Below are 17,887 nucleotides of genomic sequence, written 5' to 3'. Positions count from 1 at the left end.
GAATAATGTTTGGATGGATTAATCACAAAAATAAACAAAAATCAAAAGACACATCACTGAACACTCTGGACTGTTTGGGGACAAAAGTGCACTTTTATATAGCACATTAAGAATATTTTTCCAATAAATAATATTCATTAAGTTTATTGTCATTCACGTTTATGAAGTTTTAATATTAAAGATTAAAATTGGAATAAACAGATTCCGGGAGAAAGTCAGTTCGGTGTTAGTTTCGGCTCTGCTGCTGGTCAAACGTTACGCTGATGACGCTCTACTAAAAGCTCGAGGCTTCATTAGCAACAACCAATAAAAACGTCCAATATCTTCACATAAAAAAGACAAAACAAAGCAAACTTTGGTATAAAATACTTTAATAAATAATAGGATTGTTCTAAGAACAAACAAAAAAAAAAAATTCCACTAACAAACCAAGACTTTTACCAAATTTTGTACAAAATAATTACAATGTTCTGCACATTCAGCCCCTCCTGTGGGACTCACACCGTGTAAAGTTTACTGACAGAATATGAATTTGGGTTTTACATGATTTGCATCAGCATTTTTAAACAATAACATAAAATATTGAAAACATAATGTTCATCCACAAATAGTGACAATATCTGACTCTCTCTCTTTTTTTTTTTTTGTCTTTCACTACCGCTGTGGAGGTAACGCTCAATGTTTCTCTTCTCCTGTGTGTTCTTAGTGCAGAAACAGACTCTTTACAAACACTGGACGACAACCACGACAACATCAACAACATTACAACTTGTTCCCTTCATTAGACCAGAATAGACACACGAGGAGAGGCGGGGCTAAACAGGGGAAACAATTCAGGATACAAGCTCATCCAATGAAATCAGATGAACCAGCGATCGTTTGGGATGCAGCATGGATGTACTTTATTTTGTGCCATTTGGAGTCCCAATTAACTGACTGGTGGCGGAGATGTTGGGTGTATTTTCTTTTCTCAGAGATCCTTTATTGATTTGTTGGGGAAGAGGGTTTACTCTGGACATATCTGAGAAACTGAACTTTGCAACAAATTGAACTGCTATCTTTTGGTATTTATTGTTGAATCACTGAAGGTCTGAAGGTATTTTTGGGTGAATTTTATTTGAACTTGTCGAACCATCAAAAATCAGCCAGGATAAAGGAAAATGTAACATTTATTGGAGTATAAAAACCAATGAAGTGTTGATCTTTGGCAAAGCCGTCGGAGTCAAAAGTAGAAATGAATCGCAGGATTTGAAACAGCAGCGTGAAACGTGGAGAAAGCAGAACATCTTTTAGTGGACTGAGTTAAATCATATTTCAGAAGCAGGCGTACTAAAACAAACATTGAAAGCAGTGACATTTCACCTGCTTTTTAAAGGCTTGTCCCACATTATTTGAATTAGTGTAGAAGGGCTCGTCAAACATAATGAGCACACGAGGACGATCGATCCGGGACTGAAATGAATAAAAATGAAATGGTGTCGGAAGGGTGACCACTGCAGGACTTGTTGTTAGAAAGGTGAATCTTGCAGACGGCCCTCAGAATCAAAAGTCCCTCGAATACAAACAAAACTGAAATGAACAGGACCGCGACACAGGAGGTTCCTGTAGTTGCAGCAGTGATTACCGAGCTCTCAGTCGGCACCGCTCGGATCCAAACAGCCTCTCACGACGAGTGACAGGCCAAACAAACAGCTCTCAACCTCTGAACAGCTGTAACAAACAACCAGAACACATGAACACAAACATCACGATCTGTTTTCTGTTTAAACCGATGCTCGCGATTCAGCGGGACCCTGGACACAGTCCGAAACATCTGTATAAAACATCTGTCAGAGTGTCAACAGACACTAATAAACGGAATGACATCATTAAAAAAAAAAACAACAACCACAAAAACTTATTCTTTAGAATAACTATGATACAAAGCATCACTTAAGTTACTAAATTCAAATATACACAGCCATTTTTTTCATATTTACAAATGTACAGCCAAAGAAAATAACCTTTACTGTGGTATGAAGAGTTGTTATCAGGACATCTTTCCCTTTATATGTATTTAAATTCTGCATAAACTCTACAGGAGGAGAGAAAAGGAGAAAGAATCCGGGCTGAAGGCACTTTTCTACCAAAGCAAAAAAAATACTGAAAAATCATCGTGTAGATTCGCAGGAAGCAGTGACCATTATTTTGAAAGGGATATATACGTAAGAACCTTTAAGCCTCAACACAAAATGGAAAAAAAGATGTTTATGAATGTAAACAAAAAAACGCTCATGCCAGGTATCATACAGTGGATTCTCTGTGCCAACGTTCAAGGGCTTAAATGTATATAAAATCTTTTTTTTTTTTTAAATGTTTTTTCTTGTTTTATAAAAAGAAACATGATATGAAGACAGAGTAGAAAAGGCCCGCAGGTTTGGGCTAAGGCAGACAGGAACCGAATGCACCAAACAGTAGAAACATTGTTAACAGCTGCCAGCCGATGACGTTCAGTGAGATCTCCGAGGTCCAAAAACAAAAACAAAAAGGTAAGCGTTAGTTCTGACGAGGAGAAAAGCAAAAGTCTGTAAACAGAAAAATAAAATCAGGAGAGGAGAAAAGAAAAATTCTTCTTGATTCCAAAATCGTGACGATAAAAAGTTGAAATCCAGAAATCCAGAAGCTGTGATGTTTATTTTCCATTCATTTTTTTTTTCGTTTGTTTTGTTTTTCTGCATTTTTTTTGTGTGTGTTGGTTTTTGGTAAATGAGCGTCGGTGCTGCCGGCCGAGAGGAAGTTAAATAAAGTGTGACAAACACAAACAATAGAAAATTAAAGCATCTGTAATCTTCACTTTTGGTGCTTTTTTTTTTTAAAAAGTCAGTGACGTTTGAAGACATCGCAGTTTGTTTCTTCCTCCTCTCGTGTTCATACATAGTGGTCTTTAACGTCCTCGCTGAGCTTGGCGGCGTTCAGGTTTTTACACCGGTTGTCTTTGGGGCTGTACGCCGTCCGGTGCGGCGCCTTGACCGGACCGCTGCGCGACGTGCAGATGACCCCTCCCTTACCCATCATCCCCCTGTCCTGCGCCCCGGCTATGGGGCACTTCTGCGGCGGACACTTCTCCGCCATGCCCACCGCCCTCTCCTCGTCGTCCTCCTGCTCCCCCTCCTGCTCCCCTTCCTCCTCGCCCTCGGCCCCGTCGCCCGTCCTGTCCGAGGGGCCCATCAGTTTCTTGCATTCGTACTGAATGTCTTTGTCGCGGTTGTCTTTGAGGGCGTTGCTCCGCAGCGGCTCCAGCTGGTTGTTGACCGTCGTTTCCTCGGATCGGGTCGCTCTCTCGCGCTCTTTCTTCCTCTTGCGGGTCCACCACACGCAGACGACGATGCAGAAGATCCAGAGGACGCTGAAGACGACGCACAGCACCGGGACCAGGTAACCTGCAGGAGGGAGAGGAGGAGGTCAGCTATCGTCTCTGACAGCTATTAGATTCATTTGGTTGACGAATAAAGCATCTTATCGTCTTACCGACAGGCTGCGACTCCACCTGCGTCTCCACTTTGACCTCCACCACGGCCAGCATGACGGTGCTGTTGTGGCGTTTGGACAGCGAGCCGATGATGGCGCTGGCCGCCTTCTGGATCTGTCCTCGATCGCTGTCCTTCGACCGTCCGTCCTGCTCGAAGGACTGAGACAGAGACACAGAGAGGAATCAGCTGATTTGTTTCACGGCCTCTTCAAATCTTTTGTGTTAAATATACTGAATCGTACTTTTTAAACCATTTTCCAATTTTTATACGAGACTGATTGTTGCAGTTATAAAATCTACTTTCAAAGACGACTTTTCATTTTTTTGTTGTTGTTCTTTGTCTTTGTTGAGCTTCCATAAAGGAACATTCATCAAAAATCCCAGAAGACAAAGAAAACACAGCCGCCATGACCAGAATGAGTCAATGAATTGATTAGTAGATCGGAGGACAATTAGTCGGCAAACATTTTGACAATACATTGAATGTTTGTTGTATTTTTTAAGGGTACATGTCAAACATTTGCTTCTTAGATGTGAGAATTTGCTGCTTTGTTGGGGAGTTTGGGGTTGTTGGACTGATTTGTGGTATCTGGGAAAGTGTGATAAAGATTTTTTACTTTACAATTAAACAACAATTAACACGAGATTGATTGTGGAACCCGAATGCTCCCTTAAACACCTCTGCAATAATGTCAAAATGAAGAAGAATGTGAAGCCGACTTGCAGACAATGGCTGAAAAACACAAAAGCTCATGACTAAGTGAAGAAGCTGACGGCACAGATTCAGCCGGGACAGTAGAGAGAAAGAAAAATCCCCATTTGCCAAATGGTCAGAGTTTTTCGCTCGAGGCGACGCAGGACAACAAAAAGAGAGAGAGAGAGAGAAAAGAAAAAACACACATTCATCCGTCAGAATAAAAGAGATTCCCAGCCTAACATCTGGCAGGCTGCGGACCCCCCCGCTGAGACCACAGAGGGTGGAGTTAATTGCCTAATAAGGTGCTGAGGGTGAGAGCGGGGGGACGGAGGGGGATTAGCTGTGTGCTGTGCAGTTCAATTAGGACAAACAATGGAGAACAGGCCAGCTGTGCTCCCTGCTCGGCCGGGGACAAACACTCCTCTTTTCTTCTCCTCAGGAAACCAGCAGCTCATTCACACACCTCTAACCCCGCCCCCGAGGTGATTGACAGACCACATCACAGCGACACAAGGCTCCGAATCCACCCTGAGGAGCGCAGGCTGAGGGAAATAATCATGATATCACGGACACATCGGGACGCATCGAGGAGCGGCGGCGCTGACGGTACAAAGATATCAAACTCACTTGGAAACGAGCGCTGACATTTCACCGTCAGCGAGTGGGAGTGAGGGTTTTTTTTTTTTATTCTGCATGAAAGCCTTGTTGTGGGGTTTGGGTGGATGTCAGGTTCGCCACTCCTTTTCCTGTATCTGTCGCTCTAAACAGGCCTGAGAACATCAGAGGAGCAGGAGCTAATCCCCTCCATTAAGAGCTTAGAGCCCCGAAGTGACTGATTCCCCCGAGTATGGGTGGCCGGGAGAGAAAGAATCAGGGAAGAGAGGAGGCAGAAAGTAAAAGAGAGAGGAGGAAAAGATAGTAAAGAGAAAGAGAGACATTACAGAAAGTATGAGAAGAAGAAGAAGAAAAGGGAGAGCAGAGACAAAGATCAGCAAGGTGCTCCGACAGAAAAGCGTAAATCTCATCCAGATGTGTTTAAAAGCTTCAAACGACCTCCCCCTCTTCTTCTTCTCTTTTCTCTCCCTCGTTTCTTTTTTCTTTTTCTTTTTTTAAGCTCAACGGGGAGAAACGGTTCACATTTTAACCGGATTCCTCTGGAAACGATTCTGTGATTTTAAAAAAAGGGGGAGAGAAGAAAAGCGGGAGAGCGAGGTGAGAGGGAGAGAAGGCAGCGGCGTCTAAATCTGGAGGTGTGTGTTAGCTCGTGTTCACCTGAAACACCTGCACCTCTTCTTCTGCTGCTGCTGTATGTGATAAAACCGTTAGCTGCTAGCTTCTGTGGCGTACGAGGGAACGATACAAACTCAACTTCAGTAAATGTTTCATGTATCTTTGTACTTCTCTTTGACTTTCCTTCCCAAACATCTGAACTTTCTCCTCCTCACATTTTAAAAACAGGCTCATTACTTTAGTTTGAAATTGTGGATTATTTGTTATTTGGCGTCATTTCCCAACATCACAAGACTGATTTCAGACGCAGCGAGACGAGACAAAGATGTAAAACATGACGTAAACAGACGGAGAGAAGGCGTGTTAGTGTCTCGTATCTTCTTTGTTGCTGCTCGGGACGCTTTACCAACCCAACATGGATCCAAAGACAGCCCCATTCTCCCACCATGGAGTGTGTGTGTGGACAGGTATGTGTGTGTGTGTGTGTGTGTGTTTGGGTGTTATAATCACCATGGCGACCTCCACGGCGTCACTGTTGGAGTAGGACAGGTCGCAGAGGATGAGCAGCGCTCGCTCCTCGGCCAGCGTCTGAGTCACGGGGAGGTACCTCAGCTCGGAGCAGATGTTCTCTACAGTGGTGCCCTGTGACACACACACACACACACACACACACACCGACAGGACAGATTAGTATCGGCACTGCTGGCGAGGAACAATCAGCTTCTAATTCCTCCTCAGTCTGCTGCAGATGCAGCCAATCGGAGCGGCCCGGCCCAGCGGGGGACTCGGTGGCTCAGATCTCAGATCTGTATCTGTGTCAGAGGAATAGATTCGCTTCCATTCACAAAAGTTTAGTCAGAGCTGCCGCAGGGGGCCAGTTAAGGTTTAATGAGACGCTAGTAAACAACTAAAATACCATCTGGACTGACGCAGAGACGACCGGAGCTTCAGGACAGAACCAACCACACTTTAAAGTTCACAGACTGAAATCACTTTTTTATTACCCAAGAAGAAGAAGGAATTAAAAACGCACAACCGTACATGTTTTACGTGAGCACTGAAAAGTTTACACAGGATGTTTGTGAGGTGCCTTGCTCAAGGGCAAAGTGGCAGCAGTGTTTCAAAACGCAAGAAAGTCTAAGTGAACATATAAATAAAAAAGTGAAAACCCTTCCGTCCGAAATTCGTTCTCTAAATTTGTTGTTTCGTCTGAAAAACAGTCAAAAACCTAAAAATATTCTAGGTACAGTAATAAAAAACAGAGAAAATCTGAAGTTTAGTTACTTAGTTACTCTTAAATGGACTATTATACTACAGACTCATGTTGAATATGTTAAAAACAAAGAAGAACACCACTCACACACTGTGAACGTCACTCACCTGCGGCACTTTGTCTTTCTTGAAGATGAGCGTGATGCGAGCGCAGCTGTTGTCAAGGTAACCACTGTTGGGCTCACACTGGGTGTGCAGGGGCGTCGGGGGGTCGGGCGTGGAACACACACCCCACCGGTGGCAGGGCGGCGAGAAGCAGGTGAGGAACTGATGCTCCACACACTCGTGACCTCCGGGGCAGGCCGGAGGGTTCGTGTCCGCAGGAGGAGGCAGAGCTTTGGGGAGGAGGCAGGGCCGACGACCGCACCTCACCTGGAGGAGGAAGAGGAGTCGGCGATTAACTGGGTTTTAATTACGACGAAAACATTTTTGGTAAAGTCACAGTTTTTCCTGCGAGGCTGACCTTGGAGCAGCGGACGTATCCGTTGACACACTGGCAGGCGTTACACTCCTCCTCCCACCGGCTGCCGTGAGGAAACTGTAAGCCGGCGTGACGACACGACTTCCCGAGTCCGATGACTGGAGAGAATAAGAGAGGTGGAGAAGAAAAAGACGCAGGTCAGGTGTCAATCTGAGCGTTTACTTCCTGCAGGAAATCCGCCAAAACTCAGTCCTGGTTCTACGTTCACATCAAGCTCCCATATCAGCATATTATTTTGTTGTCTACACATTTGAATTGCCTAAATATTGACACAGAAATTGTATTTTTAAAGGGCACTCACACTCTTGGCAGCGAGGCCCGGCGTGTCCCGGAGGACAAACGCAGCGGTAGCCGTTGATTTCGTCCATGCAGGTCGAACCTTCGGCACAAGGAGACGACTGACACTCATCGATGTCTGAAAGAAAAGTTAAACACACAGAAAATTATTAACAAGCAGAAGAGATGAGCAGCAACATCAGAAAATGTGTTTCTATCCCTCATAATAAGTAAAATGCTCCAGACTTCTTCTTGTGCCTCTTACCTAAAGTCTTAAGTGATAAAAAAGAGCCGCTGCATCTTTTCAGTAGCAGAACAATCTGTTTTATCCATCTTAATTTATACATTTCACAGTCTAAGTCGTAGTTGCTTTGTGTTGGTTCCTCCTTCGAGTCTTTCTGAAGCTTAACTTCAGCTGAGAGACCTCTGAGCTCTGAGCGATCTGAATGTTATATTCAAGTATCTTCAATGACTGATGGAATCCAGACAATCGTTCTATAGGAGCTCGGTTCGAAACGCTTCAATTGGATAACACTCTGCTCCTGAAAAGGCTTTTCTGAAGAGATTTCTCCCAGAAGGCCGCGGGAGAGAGCACTGACCCGTCTGACGCACCTCGGCGCTGACCTCGGCTCAGCGCAGAGGGGAGAGGTTAAGACCGTCTTCCTAAAAGGCTTCCTAATCTGTCGCCCTGAAACAATCGGCTCACGCTCCCCCGCCGCGGCCTTTCACCTCTGACCCCCCGCCCACCTGACCCCTCCACACGCCCCCTCCGGTTCCCAGGGACTCACTGATGCGGCAGTCCGGTCCGGCGAATCCAGAGGCGCACTCGCAGCGAAACCAGTTCACGCCGTCGACGCAGATGCCGCCGTTGTAGCTGCAGAAAGGAAAAAACAGAAAGATGCACATGAAGAGTTTCTTAAAACGTCTTTCTCGAGGAGAAACGCTAAATCCTTTCACTGGAAATCTTTCTCTTCGTTGATACATTTGATCCTGACAGCTGAATTTAAAGTTCAGAAAGGAGTCGCTAATTTACTGCATTCCTTAAAGGATCAGTTCACCCTAAAATGAAAGTCCAGTCATCATCTCTTGACCACGCCGGTGAAAAGTCAGATGAAGTTTCATAGAAGACAAAACATTTCTGGAGCTTCACATCCAGACAGCTTTCTCCTGAACAACTGAAGGAGATGAATACTTGTTTTAAGACGGAAGATAACAACCAAGGCCAAGTCCCTCGAAGCCCTGAGATTGAGTGAACTGCTCCTTTAAGCCAAAGTCCTGCAGAAATTCAGTGGAAATTAAAAAAACCTTTAACCGCACGATGAAGACACTCAGCCGACTGCAGTGCAATCGGTATTTCCCCGTGAACATCCGACATCACAAATGAATCAACAGAACTTCCTGTTTCTCGATGACTGAGATCTAATTTCACAACGTTTTCAGAGAATTTCAAATATATGAGATCAAAAAAAAAAAAGAACAGCTTCTTCATTTCACTGCTATCTGACCGCAGCAGGTCCTGACTGAGTCCTGACTCACTACAGGTGAACAGGATCACAATTACAAGCACTGATGTCAACATGAAACTTCCCCGGGTTTATATTAAGACAACTGTGTTTTAACGGTCTGAACTTGTACGTTCAAACATGAAAATGAGGCATTAAACAGTTGAAACACACATTTCTAGATGTGAAAAATGATTTTACTCTTTTTAACAACACGTCAATCTGAACAAATGAGTCAGAAACCTTAAAACAAGTCAACTGCCGCCATTTTTTGGGAGATAAATGTTCGATCAGGCTGTTAATGAGATCTGAACGAACCCGAGATCACACAGGGAAACAACTGGAGAGTTAAGTCTACATAAGTGCATCTAATTAAATATGTGCACATCTGCATATTTTTCCACCCAAATGTGTATTTCAAACATTTTCTTATAAAATGTCATGGAAGCAAAATAACTGAATGAACTGTTGCATTAAAACAGTGTTTTTAAGCCTTTAAGTCGACGTTTTGGTTGTTTCCTGTTCTCCGTTAATCGCCAGCGAGCCCAAACTTTCTGCAGAGCTGCAGACAAACTCTCAGACTTTTTTCCCCCCACAGAGTTTCCAGAGACTCTGAGTGTCAGCAGGCTGAAGCTGATCCCTGATCAATGTCCAGACTTCATATGTAAATCCCTGCTGACCACATACTGAGCAGCCCGACCCCCCTAACACCTCCACTTCTCACAGCTACCCCCAGGTCCAGGCCTGTGAATGGTGAGAGGGGGCGTCTCTTCACACACTCCGGCCCCCCTCTCCCCTCCAAGACCAAAACCACCACTAATCCACCTGTCAGTCATTGTAGAGGAAGGTGAGGAGGAGAGAATGGGGGAGGAAGAGGGAGGCTTTTGTCCGCGATGGCGTCTCTGATCCAGAGAAGCTGTCAGGAGTCTGAGATTTCTCTTTACTTGGGTATTTTTCTTACCAATTCTGTTGATAAAATGCCCAAAAAGTAGACAAAAAACGCTTCACAACTTCCTCAAACTTAAGTTAACGCCTTTAGATGTCTTGTGGTGTCCGATGAAGAGTCCAAAACCAAGACAAAAAATAAAAAACTCATGGAAAAGAGGTTTGCACACAAGAAGACGATGATTCAGATACTCTCACCCACACAAACACACATACAGTCAGAACTCAGTCTAACCCACTCACACCTCAACTTCCACCGCTTTAATCAGAAAATCCAGATCATAAAATCAGATTTGGGTGATCAGAGGAAAGTGAGAGTCATTGTGAAACGCTCTGTTTCATTTTCCCGAGTAGAAACAAAGCACCTGAGGTGGTTGGACTTCCTCCAGTGGAGGTGAGGATCAAAGTTGCCGCGCTAGGTGCTGAAAAAGAGTCGCTAGAATTCAGGGCTGCAGTCCAGACCACCTGAGTCGAATTAATTCCCCAGATCAAGTGAAGTCAAGTTGAACTAATAATTGGATGTCAGAGAAAATTAAGTCATATTCAACAGCAGAACAGGCGATTAAAAAAACAAAAAACTGTGTGCAAGTGCAAAGAAAAACAGAGAAAGAGGTGAAGATCTGCGTGTCGGGCCGACGGGCAACAAGAGGTTCAACTGAAACGATCACAGACAAACGATCCAATCAGTAAAACTGCAGCCCTGCCAAACTGCCAATCACAGAAGCCCCTTTAAGATAGAAAAGATGGCACATTTGCAGCAAGTTAAAGGCTGCAGTGTGCTGCCATGTCTTTCTAAAACGGAGGTGTAATATTCCTTCTTTTCCAAAAGCCGCCAGTGAGGGAGGCGTAAACATGTGACGTGACGTGAAGCACGAAGTTTGGCGTGAAGAGAAGCTAGTCGAATTTGTCTTCAAAATAAGAGCTTTACATTGCACCCCATTGGAGTTTAGAACTGGGTTCTTAGCGGGGGCTTTTAATTTGAAAGTAGCGACCGTTAGTAGCTTGCCGCTACAACAACAAGCAGACAGCGAAGACAGCTACAGAGAGCGAGGAGACGCTAGCTTCTCCTGGATCTCAGCGGCTGTCCAGTTGCTCATCTTGACGTCCGCGGATGAAGTGATGGATTTTAAAACGGTTTTAAAACTCCCCAATCGTGCACGTCATCGACACCTCCGCCCATCTCACTTGGAAAACAAGTGTACCCTCCGAGGCGTCAAATTGGCGAACCAGAACAGACCCACAATTTACCGCCTTCTGTCTAAAACCGTGGACCTGACCGCAAAAACGGCTACAGCCTTCAACAACCGTTTGTCTGAACCAGCGCTGGACTTTCTCCACAGCCAGGAAATCAATCAACCAATAGCAGCAAAACATTTGAAACATTTTCAGCATGACAATGAAAAGAAGTCTTACCAGGGATGTGGATTGCAGTCATCGACATCTGCAAGAGTGAAATGAAGGAAAGAATGAGTCACTTTCAAATTTTAATCCTCGTCGTGTCAGATAAGTCCTTAATTCAAAGTGATCAAACCCAACTTTAATGGCTACTGTGTAACGCTCACACACTCTTTCCCGTCTCTATCATCCTTTATGACCTGAACATGACATAAGCGCTGACAGTGACGTACTCTGTGCACAGGTGGGTCCCTCCCAGCCGTCCTTGCAGATGCAGGTGAAGGCGTCCCCTCCTCCGACACACGTCCCTCCGTTCTCGCACGGACCCGAGTCACATGTGCTGTTCTTGGCTATAAAACACAAAAAAATCCTTTAAATGAAGGTGTTTACGCTGCCCACTGAGTGAGAGCTGCTCCTCAGCCTCTGATCACATCAAGTTTTATTGTGACACAACTGATCCAGAGCCAGTTTAATGAGAGTGCAGCGAGCGCCTGACCTGTGTTGCAGGTGCTGCCACCCCAGCCAGAGGGGCAGCTGCACAGAAAGGAGTCTCCGTGGTCGTAACACGTCCCTCCATTACTGCAGGTAGAGGAGTCGCACTGGCTCTCACCTGAACAGGGGAAAAAAAAAACAGAGGCAAACAGATTTCTTTCAAACGCTTGTCTCGGTGCCAGGGTTCAGTAGCGATTAATTCAGCTCCAAAGCTCAGTTCAGAGACGCCGTCAGAGGGTGAAACAAGCCTGCACAGCAGCCAGTGAAGGCATCACGCCTCAGAAAGAAGATTAAGAGGTAGTCAAAGAATATAAGACCTGACATGTAGCAGAACATGGAGACTGAACACAATGGTGCTCTTTATACGAGCTGCAGGAGCTCTACTTCAAGTTTCAGCTCAAAATAATCTTTTTGGTTCTATTAACATGAAATTGAATGATAATTTTTTTGTTTTTTGCAATTCATCTTATGACCAGTCATGTGGCTGGACACACGGAAAGTTCCTGACTTTTTTCTGTACAGTCTTCTGACACAGATGCATGTTATCTTACTGGAGTGGCAGGTCTTTCCCTTCCAGTTGTCGACACAGTTGCAGTAGAAGTCGTTCAGCAGGTCGACGCACTGGCCTCCGTTCTGACACGGGTTTCTGTTGCACTCGTTCACATCTGGAAGAAAATCCAACAATAAGTCCACGCGGTTATCAGTTTGATGACAGGGGATACGTACTGAGGTGGTTTAGGGAGTTTGCCCTGGTTATAAAGTAAGCTAACAGCTAACTACAGCTAGCTGACTTAAGTTAATTTAGCATTAGAGCTGGTGGGCTTAGCGACTGACTCATCCTGCAGGTGCTCGGTGCCAAACCCAGCGAGAAAAATGTGTTATTTCCTGTCTTCAAACTGTGATCCATCGGTCAGACGCTGCGTTCTGTCCTGGTATTTTAAATATTCTTATAAACCAAATATATTAAATGTCACATATAGATCACAAGTGTATGGACATATTAGTGTAAAGTCTATTAAAAAGTGGTTGATATGTATTCAACTAATTCATTTTTTCTGCTTTTGCATGACTTTTAGTAATTATGTAATATAAGCAATCGTGTCGTCTGCAAACGTGCACACAGACAACACAAACTGTACAGTATTTGTTGGCATATGCTGCTCACAGAACAGATTTAGAATCAGTCAGCTGGCTAAGTTGCCACATTTTTCCGCTCGCTTTGATTGCCAAAACAAATCCTCCATTGTTTTGTCTTCTAAAGATTCTCAGACTGCTGATCACTCCTTTGTTGCCGTAGGATGTGTGACTCACAGGCAGCATGACTTATTAAGGCTGTTCCCTAAACTTGTAAACTTGTGCTGTTGCTCACATCGACCCCCTAAAAAAACCCCTCCAGGTCTTTCAGACACCCACACCCACACAATCATTATCACACTCATACTTACCAACATCACACAGACTGCCCTCCCAGCCGTTTGGGCAGAAACACTGGAAGGAGTTGATGCCGTCGATGCAAGTGCCTCCGTTCTTACAGGGCGATGACGCACAGTCATTAATGTCTGCAGGAAGGGAGGAGACGTTTAATTGTTTGTTATTCCCTTTACAAAATGCAAAGAATTTCAAACGTTTACCACAAAAAAAGGTTTTCATTTCAAACGTTTGCTCAGTTTTTTGTTACGGCTGACGCTCTCTGCTCCTATCAAATACTGAGAATGAAAGAAAATCAGTGAGCTTGTTTGATTTCTAGAAGCATCCTGTGAGAGAACAAAAACCAAAACCCACAAACTAATCGGACGTGAAAGAAGACATTTCACTGCGGATGTTTTCCACCGGATTTCCTTTTTGTCCTGTTTTTTTTTTTCCCCTGCACTGTAATCTAAACTAAGAGAGTGACGATTAGAGAAACAGGAGTCTGAATTACCGTAAGAATCATGTGGTTCCCACTGAGGGTAAGTGATGATAAATATAGTCTGTGTGTTGTGTGTCTAATAATGACTCACTCTCGTGGCAGTAGGTGCCAGTGAATCCCGGCTCGCAGGAGCAGCTGAAGTTCCCGGCGGGCAGGCTGATGCAACGGCCGTGGGGGCCGCACACATTGGACGAGATGTGCCACACCCGCTTTTGGGTGTCATTGGTTGCCACGGCAACGGTGCAGCTGTCAATCACTTGGGGTGACAGAAGTGAGGAAGAGAGGGGAGATGATCAGCATGGCAGACGGTACGGATGGAAAAAGTTGGAAGTCTGAGTTGCAGAAGTCATTTTGCTGAGGAAAGACTGATGATACTGAACCAACGTTTACCAGAAGAAACTAAAACAAAGGTTCCTTGTTGTAGAATTAGTTTAAATGTCTCTCCAGGTGCTGTGTTACCTTGACACCGGTTGGTCTTGCAGTGGTCCTTCAGCTCCGAACAGGTTTTGCCTTCATAATCGTCTGGACAGCTGCAGTAGAAATCTCCCATCACGCTGTGGCACTGGGCCTTATTGTGACAGGGGTTCGGGCTGCACGGGTCATTCTGCACCTGAGGATGGAAAACAGGGAGGTAGAGGCGTGTTCTCACCAACAAGCAATCACACGACAGTTTTTACAGTTTATCTTCCAGCTGGATCCGGTCCTCACCTCACAGGTTGTACCAGCGAATCCCTGCGGGCATTCACACATGAAGCCGTCCAGCAGAGCGTGGCAGCGGCCGCCGTTCCGACATGGACTGCTGGCACAGCGGTTCCTCGGAACATCACAGTGCCGACCCACGAATCCCGCCTGGCAAACACACTGGTAGCCTCGGGCCACCTCCTGGAACAAAAACCAGAAGTTATCAAAAAGTCTGCTCGGGTATTTCATGATGATCAAAGTGGCAGAGCTTCCTGATTACCTTCCAGAGAAAATACGATAAAACTTCCTGGTTTTGTTCGAGCACTTAACAGCACACGCAAATCCCCAAAACATGCCTCCACTTCAGTGCAGGGATATTTTTCAAAGGCCTTTTATCGACAATGTTGAGTTTCAGAACATCAACACTGAGCTGGGCAGATATTCAGAGATATGAGGAGCGATGACAACGTCATGTAGTCGCAACTGAAGTTCAACCAACAGGCCGAGAAGGCTCACAGTCATACAACACTACAACTGATTTAATGTTTCCATATGAAAGCAACAGAAGAATCTGAAGTTCATTTTTCTGGCTCAGTTATTTGAAAAACGTTTTCTTAAAATCTTACTGACAGAACTAATATTAGAGAAAGAAAAATCCCCTCCAGGCATTACCAACAAGCTGGTAACCAGCGTTTCATAACAACATTACTCTTGAGCGTTTCATTTTATGTTCTGACAGGTGCTTTGATCCAACGCTGTCACTACGTCATATTGTACTAAAAAATAATTTCAACAAAGACCTCAGTGTTTCTCAAAGCTATAAATCCGTCACATTTACCTTGCAGGTGCCTCCGTTCTGACACTGACCATGGCAACTGTTCACATCTGAGGAGAAAACAAACAGAGACAACATCAGATCTGAGTCTGACGAATCAGGAAGTGGAACATGCAGCTGCTACAGGAAAGTGGAAGATGCAACCGAAGGGAAGTGACTCATGCCTAGATGAAATGTTAGATGCAGAATTCGGACGTGCTGTAAAGAGGATGCAATGAAACCAAACTGCAGGATTAAGATTTTGTCCAGAAGACAAGTCGGAGAAAGTCAGTTTTAGTGTTGCAGATTAGGAAAATTAAGGTCGAGGTGTGGCAGGAACAAACATCCATATGAGAGTCAGGAGGAAGAAGAGAGCTGAAGTTTGGACCCCTCAGCGAGCCAGCCTCTGGACCACGAGCCTTTCATTGCTTGTGTCTGGTGTTTTCTGCTCATATTGTAGATAAATAATGTCGTATGAACTGCAGTATTCAAATCTTACTCTACCAGGAACTTGTTTTCAGAGAGACAGATAAAAAAAGGCTCGTGGAACAGAAGCTGGCCAACAAAGAGGACTTGAGGGTCTGACAGTGCTACAGGTAGGTGGAAAGAGGCTAAAGGCTAATGATTAGCTGGATTGATACTAACTGATGTCACAGTTCTGGCCCACCCATCCACGAAAGCAGGCACAGTGATATCCACCAATCAAGTTTTTGCAAGAATAAGCATTGTTGCACGGCTTCTCCGCACACTCATTAACGTCTGCAAAAATGGAGACGAGAGACAAAGAGAGGATGAATGAGAGAGCTGAAGAGTCGCTCCGAAGCCCCATCACCAAGCGTAGCTTCACGTACAGCACAGTAAGAAACTACATCTCCCTTCAGACGTCTGTGGTGTTGCTGTGTTTATCCACATGTTTATGTCCACAGGTGATCGGTTTCCAATGACTCATCATCAGCTTTAGTGTCCAGTGGCCGACAGACAAATACAGAGGAAACCTAATTTCCTCAAAATTACCAAGTAGACGGATAACTTTTTATCTTGTACAACTTATATTCATTAGTTGACTTTACTCGGCTTTTCTGAGGTAAATAATCCACCATAAACTTGTCCATTGCGAGTTTAACTGCAGCGTGTGGTGAAGCGCTTTGGGTAATGTGACTCAGTTTGGTTACTCGGTACCACGTAGTAAAAACTGTAATGACTTTTATGTGCAAACGACTCGGGTCTTTTTCAAACATGGTTAATTGCCAGAACATTTACAGGCTGGAGTTTATGTCTGACGGGGTTTTATTTCTTCCACAGCTTTCCATCGCCGCCCTGCTTTATCCTCGGCCCCTCCCTCGGGGTTAATGTCTCTCTATTGCATTCCCCGAAGGCCAACCTGCAGCATTCCAAGTGGTCAGTTTCAGAGGCAGCCATCGCCGCCCCTGTCGCGCCGCTTCGCTCACTATAAACCGACACAGTGCATTAATACTACTCCCAGGAGGTAAGCGGCACCTGTTGGCCTGCTGAAACCAAACACTGCCAGCCCCTTCCCAAAAACCCAACCTCCCCGACCGCCCCTCCTCTTCACCTCGCCCTCTCCAGGTACCACCCAGCTCCCGGAAAGGGGAAGCGATCTGAGAATAACAGAATCCATAACCCTCCCCGGGCATGTTTACAGGTTATGAAGTGTTTCCTGGCTGAAGGCGAAGGTGGTGAGGGCTCTGCTATGCCGGGGCGCCGCCTCACCGTAGTGAACATACTCGCCGGTTACGCCCAGTCTGGAGCCAAAGATAACCCCCCGGCAGAGTATATTTGGTCCCAAGGCTAGCAGTTGCCAGGCGGGAGGTTATTTTTAGCTTTACTCAAGTCACCTGGCTCGAGTTGCAGATGATACCCAGCGAGCGTTCTCCGTTATACACAAACACACACAAACACGCACTCAGTAGAAATTAGTGGCCCTCCCGCAGTAACACTACGAGTTAAACGACGCGGCAGGATAAACAGACCGCCGCGTAAGCCGTAACTCTGCGGGCCAATGAGATTCCTGGGATGGTTTCGTACGCAGGGCGACACACACGGAAACACACCGGCTCCACCACAGCAAAATATCATCCAGCATGCAGCGAGGGTTTAAAAAACACGGGTCCACACATCTCATCTGTTATATTTAACATCAGATACACAACAGAGCCTGAAGGCATCGTTCGGTGGATGTACCTATCTGGCAGGTCTTGCCCGTCCACTGCGGAGGGCAGAGGCACTCGAAGCCGTTCTCCATGTCGATGCAGGTTCCACCCTGAGCACACGGGCTGGAGGCACATTCATCCGTGTCTGAAATGCAAACCAGAGAAACCTCATGACGTTAGCTACGACTGGTGCTTCCATTCAGCTGCTTCTTCTGGTCCTCCTTCAGCTCGACATGTTAAAGGGATATTCCGGTGTAAGTTTAATCCATGGTCTAAATCACCATGAAACTGTGTTAGACTCCCTCTCGAGAGATCAAGTTAGCAGACCGCTAATTTACGGAGTTTTATCAACCTCAGAAACGACCGCACAACAACAATACACTGCAGTAAATGGATCCAAATATAAACCGCCACCAAAAAGCCACAAATAATGCTCAGAACAGCACCAAACTTCAGCAACAGTACAAATAGGGTCTCAGCACATAGTCCGGGGCATCTAACCTCCGCTAGCTTA

The 17,887-nt window shown here is 45.3% G+C and overlaps 1 protein-coding gene across 2 annotated transcripts in view; it reads right to left on the bottom strand.

Moving 5' to 3' along the window:
* Positions 1-354: 354 nt before the first annotated feature.
* The window catches only part of LOC115566148 (protein jagged-2-like), a 51,029-nt gene continuing 33,496 nt past the window's right edge, over positions 355-17,887 (bottom strand). Inside the window, exons 9-26 of one of the 2 annotated variants that reach the window (XM_030391875.1) lie at positions 17,405-17,518; positions 15,848-15,961; positions 15,227-15,273; positions 14,416-14,589; positions 14,167-14,317; positions 13,799-13,963; positions 13,244-13,357; positions 12,350-12,463; positions 11,803-11,916; positions 11,540-11,656; positions 11,325-11,352; positions 8,253-8,338; positions 7,490-7,603; positions 7,171-7,286; positions 6,816-7,079; positions 5,946-6,077; positions 3,508-3,667; positions 355-3,419 (exon numbers count right to left, since the gene is read on the bottom strand). In XM_030391875.1, coding sequence (XP_030247735.1) covers positions 2,908-3,419; positions 3,508-3,667; positions 5,946-6,077; positions 6,816-7,079; positions 7,171-7,286; positions 7,490-7,603; positions 8,253-8,338; positions 11,325-11,352; positions 11,540-11,656; positions 11,803-11,916; positions 12,350-12,463; positions 13,244-13,357; positions 13,799-13,963; positions 14,167-14,317; positions 14,416-14,589; positions 15,227-15,273; positions 15,848-15,961; positions 17,405-17,518 — 2,636 coding nt within the window. In that variant the 3' untranslated portion in view covers positions 355-2,907. The remainder of the gene's footprint in view (positions 3,420-3,507; positions 3,668-5,945; positions 6,078-6,815; positions 7,080-7,170; positions 7,287-7,489; positions 7,604-8,252; positions 8,339-11,324; positions 11,353-11,539; positions 11,657-11,802; positions 11,917-12,349; positions 12,464-13,243; positions 13,358-13,798; positions 13,964-14,166; positions 14,318-14,415; positions 14,590-15,226; positions 15,274-15,847; positions 15,962-17,404; positions 17,519-17,887) is intronic. The other variant, XM_030391876.1, reaches the window with a different exon arrangement.

Source organism: Sparus aurata, chromosome 16 (genome assembly GCF_900880675.1).
Source record: "Sparus aurata chromosome 16, fSpaAur1.1, whole genome shotgun sequence".
NCBI lineage: Eukaryota > Metazoa > Chordata > Actinopteri > Spariformes > Sparidae > Sparus > Sparus aurata.
This window is presented reverse-complemented; position numbering and strand designations above follow the sequence as displayed.